This window comes from Mercenaria mercenaria, chromosome 1 (assembly GCF_021730395.1).
Source record: "Mercenaria mercenaria strain notata chromosome 1, MADL_Memer_1, whole genome shotgun sequence".
Lineage (NCBI taxonomy): Eukaryota > Metazoa > Mollusca > Bivalvia > Venerida > Veneridae > Mercenaria > Mercenaria mercenaria.
The window spans coordinates 107660019-107673518 of NC_069361.1; the positions used below are offsets into that span (position 1 = coordinate 107660019).

Below are 13500 nucleotides of genomic sequence, written 5' to 3' on the forward strand. Positions count from 1 at the left end.
AAGATTTTGCTTGTAAGACATTTATCTACATCTCCTTTCCAAGTATAGTTGTTTTATAAATGGTACCACATTTTGCTTTTAGGGCGATTGACAAAATCATGCCGTCCGGTCTTGGAACAAAATAATGTGCAGACAAAATGAATTTATGTAGGACCTTGCCCTTAAGAAATGAACAAAAGATAGAGGAAAATATTAAAATCCCTCTGCATAAAAACATTATCAATGGAAATAATGAAAAATGTTCATATAAAAAGATCCTTCAAGTTAATATGTAGAAGTTGTGGGGGCTGCATGTTGCCTGTATTAAATGACAAACTGTAATAAAACATGGACAGTTTTCCCTTAGTGCATTAGTCAAGAATATCTGACAAACCGATGGAATAAAATATTAAATTCGAGTGCCTCAGAGCCAAGAAGTCAGGTCTTGACTTTGAAATACTAACCTTTACCACAGCTGCATCCAGCCTTTACAGCCGTAATTCATTCAAGTTAGGGCACCATCCAGCCGTTACACAGGATTGGTTGTTGTACCTAAATGCCCTGCTTTGCTTGAAATAATGGTAACAAGGGGCCTGGGAACTTAGCTGTGAAGTTGTCACATGACCAACACCCAACATGTTCAATTGCCCTGTTTTTTGTCTGGTCAAATTTCTACATCTTAAAGATAACAAGAGGACCATGATGGTCCTGAATCGCTCACCTATCCCCACATGACCCAGTTTTGAACTGAGTATGATCTTGTTATTTCTATTATTTGACATAGTGACCTAGTTTTTGAGCATATGTGACCTAGATATCATCAAGATAAAAAATTCCGACCAATTTTCATGAAGATCCATTGAAAAATATGACTTCTAGAGAGGTCACAAGGTTTTTCTATTATTTGACCTAATGACATAGTTTTTGAAAGCACGTGACCCACTTTTGAACTTGACCTAGATATCATCAAGGTGAACATTCTCACCAATTTTCATGAAGATCTCATGAAAACTATGGCCTCTAGAGAGGTCACAAGGTTTTTCTATTTTTAGACCTACTGACCTAGTTTTTGACCGCACATGACCCAGTTTCGAATTTGACCTAGATATCATCAAGGTGAACATCCTCACTAATTTTCATGAAGATCCATTGAAAAATATGGCTTCTAGGGAGGTCACAAGGTTTTTCTATTTTTAGACCTACTGACCTAGTTTTTGACCGCACATGACCCAGTTTTGAATTTGACCTAGATATCATCAAGTTGAACATTCTCACCAATTTTCATGAAGACCCATTGAGAAATATGGCCTCTAGAGAGGTCACAAGGTTTTTCTATTTTTAGACCTACTGACCTAGTTTTTGACTGCACGTGACCCAGTTTCAAACTTGACCTAGATATCATCAAGGCGAACAATCTGACTAATTTTCATAAAGATCCCATGAAAAATATGGCCTCTAGAGAGGTCACAAGGTTTTTCTATTTTTAGACCTACTGACCTAGATTTTGACCGCATGTGACCCAGTTTCAAACTTGACCTAGATATCATCAAGGTGAACATTCTCACCAATTTTCATGACGATCCATTGAGAAATATGGCCTCTAGAGAGGTCACAAGGTTTTTCTATTTTTAGACCTACTGACCTAGTTTTTAACCCCACGTGACCCAGTTTCGAACTTGACCTAGATATCATCAAGATGAACATTCTGACCAACTTTCATAAAGATCCCATGAAAAATGTGACCTCTAGAGTGGTCACAAGCAAAAGTTTACGCACGCACGCACGCGCGGACGACGGACGACGGACGCCACGCGATCACAAAAGCTCACCTTGTCACTTTGTGACAGGTGAGCTAAAAATCCAATGAAAAACAAGCTTTCAACAGTGCAGAATCTTTTTTTTATTTGAAAAAGTAATAAATGCATAACTTTGATATATCACCATCTTAAAAGATTAAATATCACCATGCAAAGATGAAAACTAACAAATGATAAACTATGAAAAATATACTTAACTAAAACAGAACAGAAAAGTTAAGCTCTAAACAGCATACTAATTTATAAGACAGGTTCTTGTGACAATAATATTAGCAGTATGTATGACCAGAATTTTAAATGAATGCCTAATCTAAACAATGTACAACAATACTGGCATGATTATTTCCTGACAATGTACAGTGGAAACAGTTAAAATTCATTACAAATGGCAATATCTTGGATTTTTCTAGGGTCACACTTTTTTTGTGTTAAACTATGCTGTGCAAGTATGTAAATGAACCTACAAGATTAAAATGGATAGATTTTTTTTTGTTCTGCTCAATTTTGGCAACAACATTAAATTTGTATGAATTTTTATTTCTGAATACAAAGGAATGATAATTGCATCATAAAATTATATCACACAAAACTGCAGATAACAGACTATCATGTCTAAATGTACTACAGCAATTGAGTTGCATATAGTCCCAGGACATGTATTTACAACTGGTCATCTTATATGTAGCAGTGTATATCAGTTGCATAATTAATGTTGGACTGTCAATAATGACTTTTTGGAAATCAAAATTTTTCAAAATATTCTCCCTTACTAGTAACACATTTTTACTTCCTTAATCAACAATGTTTACGAACCACTCTTCCTTATACATGTATTTGCATAAACAGTTGAAACGCGGTATCTCGAATTCTAAGGGATTGAGCATTTTACTTTGAGATAACCGAAACTCTACTTAAAATGATATTTTGTGCATGTGTTTTTATAACCAGACTTGAAAATGTCTCGAGATAGCTAAAATTTTGAGATAAATTTATTCTGAAAGTTACTTCACTCTTTTTTCAGGAGCACTTGCTCAGAATCACTGATAATCACTGCAAATTTTTAACTGCAACACTATTAAATTTTAGACATTTCAGTATATCATCTTCCAATATTTCGCTATTTTATCTTTACAAGTAACTGAAATATATATAGCAAAAGTCCAGAATAATTGCTTATCTACCCTCACATCATTACATACCTGTATGCTGTACAAAACAACTTGACTTAAACTCTTCCTAAGTGAAGTCAATCATAATCACCATAAGAAAGAAATTTCAAAATACCTAACATTGATACAGAGTATATACATGTAACAGTTCCATTTTGTAAAGAATTAAATATGGAAAATAATATAAAATCAAAATGGGAATATCTATTTCCTTCTAAAGTTATAAATGCATAGTTGATAAAGTTACAAAGTGGTGCATGATAGAAATTGAAGTGCTGCTATAATCACTTTATACTATTCTTACTAAAATTTCTAACTTGAAGGTTTCAGTTAAAAGATCTTAAAAGGTGTAAAGATAAGAATAATGATGTCAATATTGCATTAACCCCTAAAATGCTTGATAGAATCATAAAGTCCACAACAGGGCCACGGCCAAAACTCCAGGAAAAACAATCCAACAGGAATGTTTTGATGCAGTTGTAACATTTCCAAGTCCAAAAAGGGCCATAACTCAAAAAATATATAAAAAACTTGAAGTGTGAGTGACAGGCTGATGGACGGACCATTCAAACAGAATATGCTTCCCTGGTTTTCAAAACTGGGGAGGCATAAAACGAGTAAAAATGCACAAATGCACTTTAGCTGAGAATCAGCTCAGAAATCAGACTGGCTATTAACAGGAGAACATATAATTCAAAGAAGCTCTGAAAGACCAAAATAATTATCTGTAAACTAAAGTACAAGCATTCTATTTTTATTCAAGTGAAGCAAAAGAAATTGTAAAAATATCACATTAAAGTTATCAATCAACTAAACACAATTTTGGATGAACACAATATATCTGACTTTGATTAAAAGAAAAATAAAATGATCAAACAGTTTAGTAAGTATTCAAGTTTATCAAACATTAACAATATCTACAACATTATACCAATAACAACATCTCTAGAACAACATATTTACAGAAAAAAATCTTGTTTACACAATGTGTTTTTTTTGTCGTTTTCTTTTCCCTATTACATTGGGATGAAGCGCCATTTAAAAACACTTAAATGATTACGGGAGAGTCCACGGATAAAACCTTGCAATTCAACATTATACCTAGTCTTTGGACCAAACTCATGAGCTCCTGAATTCAACATTCACCGTACCTGTGGAACAAACTCACAACCAATCACAATTCAACATTTCGCCTTGCCTTTGGATTAAAACTCATTACGTCAGAATTCAACATTTTGCTTCGCTGGTGGATGTCATTCATGACCTCACATTTCAACATCCACCTTACCTGTGGAACAAACTCACAACCAATCACAATTCAACATTTCGCCTTGTCTTTGGATTAAAACTCATTACGTCAGAATTCAACATTTTGCTTCGCTGGTGGATGTCATTCATGACCTCACATTTCAACATTCACCTTACCTGTGGATCAAACTCATGACCAATCGCAATTCAACATTTTGCTTCGCTGGTGGATGTCATTCATGACCTCACATTTCAACATTCACCTTACCTGCGGATCATGACATCTTAAGTTATGATCTTGTGCTCTATTTAATGAGCTAACAAGGCAAAGTACAGTCAAATTTGATTTGCTTGAACTTGACGGGACCAGTAAAATTAGTTCGAGTTACCTGTAGACAAGTTCAAGGCATCAAACAAAATGCATTATATAGGGATTTTGCTGGGACCTGACGATGAGTTCGAACGAAGGCTAGTGTTTGATTCATCCAAGTTTGAGCAAACGAAGTTTGACTGTATCATGGTGTATAATAAAATGACAGTACGAAACTATTTAAACATCCCAAACTATACAATGAAGCAAAACTGGAATAAATTTATTCAGCCTAACATCTCCCTAAATTTCAATGGGGTACTGGCTTTTAATGAAAGACAAATTGTGCAAAAAGTGTTAAATATCATAAAGAGGCATCATAATGTACTAAAACTATTTCCCCATACTTAAAGAAACGGTTTGACTAACTTCCATAGCTGTAACTGTGACAATTTATTACCAAAGAAAGTCACAATACCCCCCAAAAATTTAAGCAATAAAATCAAATAAATCTGTAGCATAAATAGAAACGATACCCATGACAGGATGAAAAAAAGCATGCTAGTTATTTAAGCACTATGACAATTTCATATAATATAAAATGATTACAGAAACTTTCATATAAAATTGTACTTACTTATAAGACTAGTGTTTATTACAAATTTAGAACAAGAGGGCCATGATGGCCCTATATCGCTCACCTGAGTAGAGTTGTTTGCTTGAACAAATTTTGTAGCTGAAGCTTTAAAAATGGCAAACTGATGCTAAAATATTAGAAGTAGGTCAGTAGGTCACATTCATGGTAACTGAAAGTCAGTTTTAAGATCAGTATGCAAAAATCTACATGTCATCCAAATTTCAAGGCTGTATCTCAAAAAACAGGAAAGTAGGTCAGTAGGTCAAGGTTACAGTAAGGTGACAAGTAATCACTTGGATACAACAGATAAATATAATTAAACAGTCCAGGAAATACGATCTGATAATTTTTGAAGTATTTTTTCCTATATAACTCATATAACAAGTGACCACCAGGGTTTAGGCCTTGAACTTTCAGACAAGAAGATTTTTATTTTTGTCCCTATATAAGTCTATGTTAAACTTGGGACCCCCAGGGTAGGGCCTCTTTTCACCCCAGGGTAATAATTTGAATAATTTTGGTAGAGAACCACAAGGGAATGCAACACACCAAATATCAAAAGCCTAGACCTTGTAGTTTTCCCCTATATATGTCTATGTAAAACTTGGGATCCCCAATGCGTGGCCTCTTTTCACACCAGGGGCACAATTTGAACAATCTTTATAGAGGACCACAAGGCAATGCTACATACCAAATATCAAAGGTCTAGGTCTTATGGTTTTAGACAAGAAGATTTTTGAAGTTTTTTCCTATATAAGTCTATGTAAAACTTGTGACCCCCGGGGTGGGGCCTCTTTTCAACCCAGGGGCACAATTATGAACAACCTCGATAGAGGACCATAAGATGATGTCACATGCCAAATATCAAGGCTCTATGTCTTGCGGTTTCGGACAAGAAGATTTTTTAAGTTTTTCCTTTCAGTTGCCATGGCAATCAGAGTTCTGCATGGAATTAAATTCTTTGAATAATTTTGAAAGGGGACCACCCAAAGATCATTCCTGTGAAGTTTGGTGAAATTCTGCCCAGTAGTTCTGAAGGAGAAGATTTTTTTAGAAAATGTTGACGGACACACGACACATGATGGACGACGGACATTGAGCGGTCACAAAAGCTCACCATTAGCCTTTGGCTCAGGTGAGCTAAAAACATTAATATATATATTTTCATGTTTAGAGTTTTACTCTGCAGTGGTACGCACTGTCATATTTTACAGATCTTTACTATCATATTTGGTAATGACTATATAAGGAAAGAACAACATGATTCCAAAAATGGTTACTGTCTCTTTACAAAGGTACTATTCAAATGAATGGTAGTTTCTTTTTTCTACCATTATTTTAAATGTTTTACCAAGCTGCAGTTTAATGAAATTTTTTTAAAACATCTGTATTGAAACTACCTTCTGACTCCGAGCTTGTAACAAAGAAATAACTTAACTGGATGTCGTACTTTTACATTGTTGTTGGAACATTAATAACTGTGGCCACATGGCAATGGATTTTTCAGTTAGCCTGCTCCAAAGCTATAACAACTGCTTGAAAACTGTGACAAGCATGAGATACCTACATTGTGATCAACTACAAGACCAAGGTTCCTCGGTCTTTCCATAACTAGATTTTCATACAAAAATGTGAACAAGCTTTCAGACAAAATATATCAAAACTGAGGAATATTAATGGAGCAAACAATTAACAGTGTTCATTCGTTGTTCCTGTTTTCAGAGGACAAAATCATAGAAAATATCCAACAACATACAAGATTTCACATGGCTCAAATACTCTTGCTACACAATGCCATTCCACAGTCAAATGCTATATGGTTTTAAAGCAACAAATCATGCATAAACATGTACATGTGTTATACATCACTGTGGTAACCTCTATCAAAATTTTTGCAAAAACTTTGGCAAATTGGATAATGCCCATATTTAACCCAATACTGCCAAATATGGCAGTTCCTTCAAAGAAATGATGAACAAAAATTACAAGACTAGTTTTAGCCATATCAATACAGAGACAGCATGTGGACAAAAAAAAAACACAAAAAAACTTTCCCTGACTAAAACAGTCACTTCTCTCATATGAAGAGGTAGTCTGTTGACTATCTAAAATTGTAAAATTACCTTGAAATGACAGACAGACTGTCCATCAATACTTAACTAAAGAAGCTAACAGATGTTACAAAACTGTCTGGAGTAAATTGCTTTTTGTTTTTCAAGATGAGATAAACATGATTCGAAATAGATTTTACTCAATAAACAGTTTCAAGAATAAACCTAAAACACTTATAAACACAGTGGAAGAAGTCGACAATGCAAAAATCTTAGGTTTACTACTTTATGAACAAGTACATGTATTTTGAACACTTTTTTTTTAGAGAAACACATATATGTACAATGAACAAATATACAGCTATATGTTTAAAGACTACCTTCAGGATTTATGTTAACTTTTTTTGAAACTGGAAAAACATTGACAATTCAAGGTAGCGAGTCATATTTCAAAATATGATTGTGTCATTTGGAACGTCACTTTAAATTTTTAGAATTAGAATCTCAATTATATTCCATGTCATCGTAAACTGGAAAGAAAGCAGTTTGGAGAAGAAAATTTAAGGATGCTGGAGAAATTTTTATGGAAAACCTGAAGTCCTTCTGTTTGTTACAAGATTCTAACATATTATTCATGGTACAGACATGTATTCTTTGAACAGTAATAAATCTGTTAATTGGCAACCAATTAACATGTGGTAAAAGGCTTTTCCACAGATTATGTCTTGTCTAGGGAAAAGTGGTTTTTTTCCAGCAATTTACGATATTTGAAGTAGCAGCATCATAATAAACAACTTAACATCAAGCATGTTAGAATCAAATGGATTACAGATTTTAAAGCTGAATTACTTTTCAACGATATTGTAACATGGTTACCTTGAGAATATAATCAATGACATTTTGGCTACATTAAATTGATCTGCAAGAAACAGTATGTTAATCTGTATTGCATATTCAAGACCTTTTTTTGTTACTTTCAATGACCCATGTTGTAAGAATCTGAAGCACAAATATGAAATTTTTACTTTCAGTCATCATGACAGTGTATTTTCAAGTACATGTAGAAAGAAATAGATCTCTAAATAACAAGACCCCTTACAAATATGACTCGCCGCCTTAAATCCATATTTATCAGGCAAATCCTACAAATCTTTCCATACATAATCATTTATGGTTCCATTTACCAAAAGGAATTAAGTACTTAATAAAATGGATGATTTATCTGTTATAACAATATGAGATCAGTTCAAACACACATCATGGCAAGCTTTATAAACATTTGAATAACTAAACAAGAGGACCATGATGGTCCTGAATCGCTCACCTCTTCCCACATGACCCAGTTTTGAGTATGACATCGTTTTTTCTATTATTTGACATAGTGACCTAGTTTTGAACTTGACCTAGATATTATCAAGATAAAAATTCTGACCAATTTTCATGAAGATCCATTGAAAAATATGGTCTCTAGAGAGGTCACAAGGTTTTTCTATTATTTGACCTATTGACTTAGTTTTCGAAGGTACGTGACCCTGTTTTGAACTTTACCTAGATATCATCAAGGTGAACATTCTCACTAATTTTCATGAAGATCTCATGAAAAATATGGCCTCTAGAGAGGTCACAAGGTTTTTCTACTTTTAGACCTACTGACCTAGTTTTTGATCGCAGTTGACCCAGTTTCAAACTTGACCTAGATATCATCAAGATGAACATTCAGACCAACTTTCATACAGATCCCATGAAAAGTATGGCCTCTAGAGAGGTCAAAAGGCTTTTTTTACTATTTGACCTACTGACCTAGTTTTTTAAGGCACGTGACCCAGTTTCAAACCTGACCTAGATATCATCAAGGTGAACATTCTGACCAATTTTTATAGAGATCCATTCACAAGTATGGCCTCTAGAGAGGTCACAAGGTTTTTCTATTTTTAGACCTACTGACCTAGTTTTTAACCGCACATGACCCTGTTTCGAATTTGACCTAGATATCATCAAGATGAACATTCAGACTAATTTTCATACAGATCCCATGAAAAATATGGCCTTTAGAGAGGTCACAAGGTTTTTCTATTATTTGACCTACTGACCTAGTTTTTGAAGGCACGTGACCCACTTTCGAACTTGACCTAGATATCATCAAGATGAACATTCTGACCAACTTTCATACAGATCCCATGAAAAATATGGCCTCTGGAGAGGTCACAAGGTTTTTCTATTATTTGACCTACTGACCTAGTTTTTGATGGCACGTGACCCACTTTCGAACTTGACCTAGATATCATCAAGGTGAACATTTTGAACAATTTTCATGAAGATCTCATGAAATATATGGCCTCTAGAGAGGTCACAAGGTTTTTCTATTTTTAGACCTACTGACCTAGCTTTTGACTGCACGTTACCCAGTTTCGAACTTGACCTAGATATCATCAAGATGAACATTCAGACCAACTTTCATATAGATCCCATGAAAAATATGGCCTTTAGAGCGGTCACAAGGTTTTTCTACTATTTGACCTACTGACCTAGTTTTTGACGGCACGTGACCCAGTTTCAAACTTGACCTAGATATCATCAAGGTGAACGTTCTGACCAATTTTCATGAAGATCTTCTGAAATATATGGCCTCTAGAGAGGTCACAAGGTTTTTCTATTTTTAGACCTACTGACCTAGTTTTTAAAGGCACGTGACCCAGTTTCGAACTTGACCTAGATATCATCAAGGTGAACATTCTGACCAGTTTTCATGACGATCTTGTGAAATATATGGCCTCTAGAGAGGTCACAAGGTTCTTATATTTCTAGTCATCCTTACGTAGTTTTTGATGGTACGTGACCCAGTTTCGAACTTGACCTAGATATCATCAAGATGAACATTCTGACCAACTTTCATAAAGATCCCATGAAAAATGTGACCTCTAGAGTGGTCACAAGCAAAAGTTTACGGACGCACGGACGCACTGACGCACAGACAACGGACGACGGACACCGCGCGATCACAAAAGCTCACCTTGTCACTTTGTGACAGGTGAGCTAAAAAATGAAAGACCATATATTAACAAAAATGCTAATTTGAACAAAACACATTAAACCAAAGCAAGTTCACTCTTGTCTTTGAATACTTCCATCTAGAAAGATAAACAAAATATCTTAAAAAATAGCAAAGAGAAAAAATTAACAAAATAAAGCATTTACAAAACAGTAACATCAGTAAGACAACGTGGAAAAAAATCAAAGTATAGATATGGTCCCAGAAATAAACATTTTGGCTTAAAAATCTTTAACTTTTACCCGTCCTTATGTTTTAATAAGAAAAAGCAGTATGAAGTATATCTAGAAGAAAATGCATATTGCTACAATATTACTGATACAATTAATTCATAGAAACATTAAATATCATGCAAGTATATAAATGGATTTTGCCAAATAAGAACATGAATAAATCACTTTAGCTACAATAGCAGCTGAACTAACATGAACATGTTGGCAAAGCATTAACAACTCCTTCTACTCTTATCATCTGCATTATCAGCACATGACTGAAAGAAAATGAACTATTTTTTACTGGCTGATGGCTTTATTGCACGAATGTGCTTGCCTGTTTGAGCAAACTACCCCTTTTTAATGAATCTCTTTTCTCTTCATCTTTTTCTTTCGTGTTGTCTGCAACATCCTTCACAGAAGCCATCACTCCACTTACTGGAGAAACAGATCCTTCACTGGAGGCAGATTTTCTTTCCCAGCTGCTAAGATCTGATATTCCACTGTCAAACGTAGTTTCTATGTCATCTGCTTCACCGTCACCTGAGCTTACCAAAAGAGAACTAGTCTGTTGCGGAAGTTTGCCACAGAGATACAGACTGGTTACAGCATCTGCATATTCAATGATGACACGGTCTAGCCATGTCACATTGTCTGGAATTAATAAACCACCTTCAAAATAACCAAGATGGCCACCATGCTTTGTCGTCATGAAAATGCAGTTCTCAGTCTTTTCTAAAATAAGATATATACAGATAATACAGTTTATACCTTTCCTATTCTCCTAAGTGAGGGCTTCAAAGTATTAGTCTTATTTCAAGATGGAAGCTAAATTCGCAGATCAGTGTGATATTAGTGAGATTTAATCCATGTCAGATTTTGTCGTTACAGCATATTTTTTTATTCAAATAACATTAATTTAGAAAAATTGTATAATCTTATACTGCAAATAATCAGAAGAAATGCAACTTTGCCAAGTACATCTTTGTATCGTCAAAAGATGCCTAATTTCATATTTGTTACACACATCTGTTTTCCACATAGAGATTAAAATTTGCTGCAAATATCTTCCGTTTTCTCTGATCCTGGCCTCTGATTGTGCTGTTTTAATGACTTGGTAAAAACTGCCATTAATACGTCAATTTAACAAGAAAGAGATCACTTACCAGCAAACTGCCTTGCATGTTTATACAATGATGGTGGACATATGGGATCATCCTCAGCATTCATAAACAACATAGGAACTTTTATCTAAAATAGAAATATAAAACACATTTTTACATAACATCTAATAAATCACTGTAAACAGTCTGTGCTTTTGACTGGCCTATAAAGGTTTGCTGGATTAAAGTAAAATATTGAGAGAAAAGCAGCTCCTGTAATAAACCACTTATTGAATGGTTAATCAGTCAGTAGTTGAAGCAATCAATGGGGAAATATCAAATGCAATAAAAAAACCTTGCAATCTGCTTGTTTCCTGTAATGCAAAGACCATTTCTTTGAAATTTATTAACTTAACCACATGTAAAAGGCTTGGAGAATAAATGGTTTCGGGCATTTAAATTTTTGTCCAAGTAGAAATTTCAAATAATTGTATTCTGAAAAGCTGACCAAAGCTCACTACTTATAAACAGGGAATGTTACCAATATATGCTCACTGAATAACTTACCGGTCAATAGTCAAAACTAGCCCGAGACAAAAAATAGTCCAAGGTTCTAAGGACCACAGACTAATATTTCTGACTGAGTGATGTGTAAGCCATTTATTGTGTGTTTTAAAACAAGACATTAGAAATCGATTTCGAAGTATTTTAGTCCAAGGTTCTAAGGACCAAGGACTAATATTTCCGACTGTGTGATGTGTAAGTCATTTAGTGTGTGTTTTAAAATGTGATGAACTATAGACCAGTCAACAGCACAAACTATGGACTGGTGATCAGTCATGTAATAATAAAAATTATAGTTCTCCTTTTGTTAAAAATCCTGTACTTTCTAAGATGCTCGAAGCAGTTATTTCAGCAAAGTAGTAAACAACCTAGCCCTATTCGCACACAAGATAAATACTTACATTCTGTAACACATATGCTGAGCTGTGTTTTCTGTAGTACTCATAGGCACTTTTAAATCCTGCACGGATACTGAAATGTACATGTATTTTATCTATGAAGATAAAGCAATAAACAAGCGTTAGTAAATTATGTAAGTGTAATATTACACAGAAAGCTTCATATAAAAGGTCTGAAAATGCTGTTCCAAAATAAATGTCTTTTTCATCTTCATTTATTCAAAGTCTCCCTTGGTAATGGTCTTTAAATTATTTCTTTGATAAAGACATACATCAGCAACTCTCAAGATTTAGTAATACAAGTCCTTAATTACAGGAACACTCAAAGTGTCTAGCATAAAAGCAAGAACAGTCATCAGCAACAAGACAGCCTGGCAGTTTCCTGTAGAATAAATTCAACTGACATACTTCAAGCTAAAGGTTATAAAACATGTCAAATTCACCCGATATACATTAAGCCAAAATGGTGGGAAACAAATTGCATTCAATTGACATACTTTAAGCCAAAACGGTGTGAAACAAATTGCATTACATGACGTACTTTAAGCCAAAATGGTGGGAAACAATTTGCATTCACACGACATATTCTAAGCGGAAATGGTATTAAACAAGTCAAATTCACATGTAATACATTAAGCCAAAATAGTGTGAAACAATCTAGATACCTGTAGTGGCCTCTTCTGGTACAGATATTATATATAAACCTTATCCTAATTTTAGCTGCCTCCTGATTCAACTACTTAATTCTTTTTTTTTAATTCAGATTATCAACAATTACGATGACATTTTGAGTTAAAAGTTGATTTACTATTGATTTACTGTTTTTTTCTCATAACCCTCTCCTCATACCTTGAGCACAACTAATGACAGGCAGGCATATGTCTGTGTACATCATGTCAATAACACATTTGGACTAATTTTCTAAGTGTATAGCATTTTAAAGAGTTTTTATACAGTATAATA

General features: G+C 34.3%; 1 protein-coding gene and 1 long non-coding RNA gene across 3 annotated transcripts in view; both read right to left on the reverse strand.

Annotated features, from left to right (window-relative positions):
- Positions 1-1861: 1861 nt before the first annotated feature.
- Positions 1862-9982, reverse strand: LOC123527318 (uncharacterized). Its single transcript, XR_008366493.1, has 2 exons — positions 4458-9982; positions 1862-4366 (listed from the first exon to the last, which is right to left on the reverse strand). It is a non-coding gene; the product is annotated as an uncharacterized LOC123527318 (long non-coding RNA).
- A 53-nt stretch (positions 9983-10035) lies between these two features.
- Positions 10036-13500, reverse strand: part of LOC123527300 (abhydrolase domain-containing protein 2-like) — a 44168-nt gene continuing 40703 nt past the window's right edge. For both annotated transcript variants that reach the window (XM_045306694.2, XM_045306691.2), the window contains exons 7-9: positions 12541-12610; positions 11639-11723; positions 10036-11207 (exon numbers count right to left, since the gene is read on the reverse strand). In XM_045306694.2, coding sequence (XP_045162629.2) covers positions 10789-11207; positions 11639-11723; positions 12541-12610 — 574 coding nt within the window. In that variant the 3' untranslated portion in view covers positions 10036-10788. The remainder of the gene's footprint in view (positions 11208-11638; positions 11724-12540; positions 12611-13500) is intronic.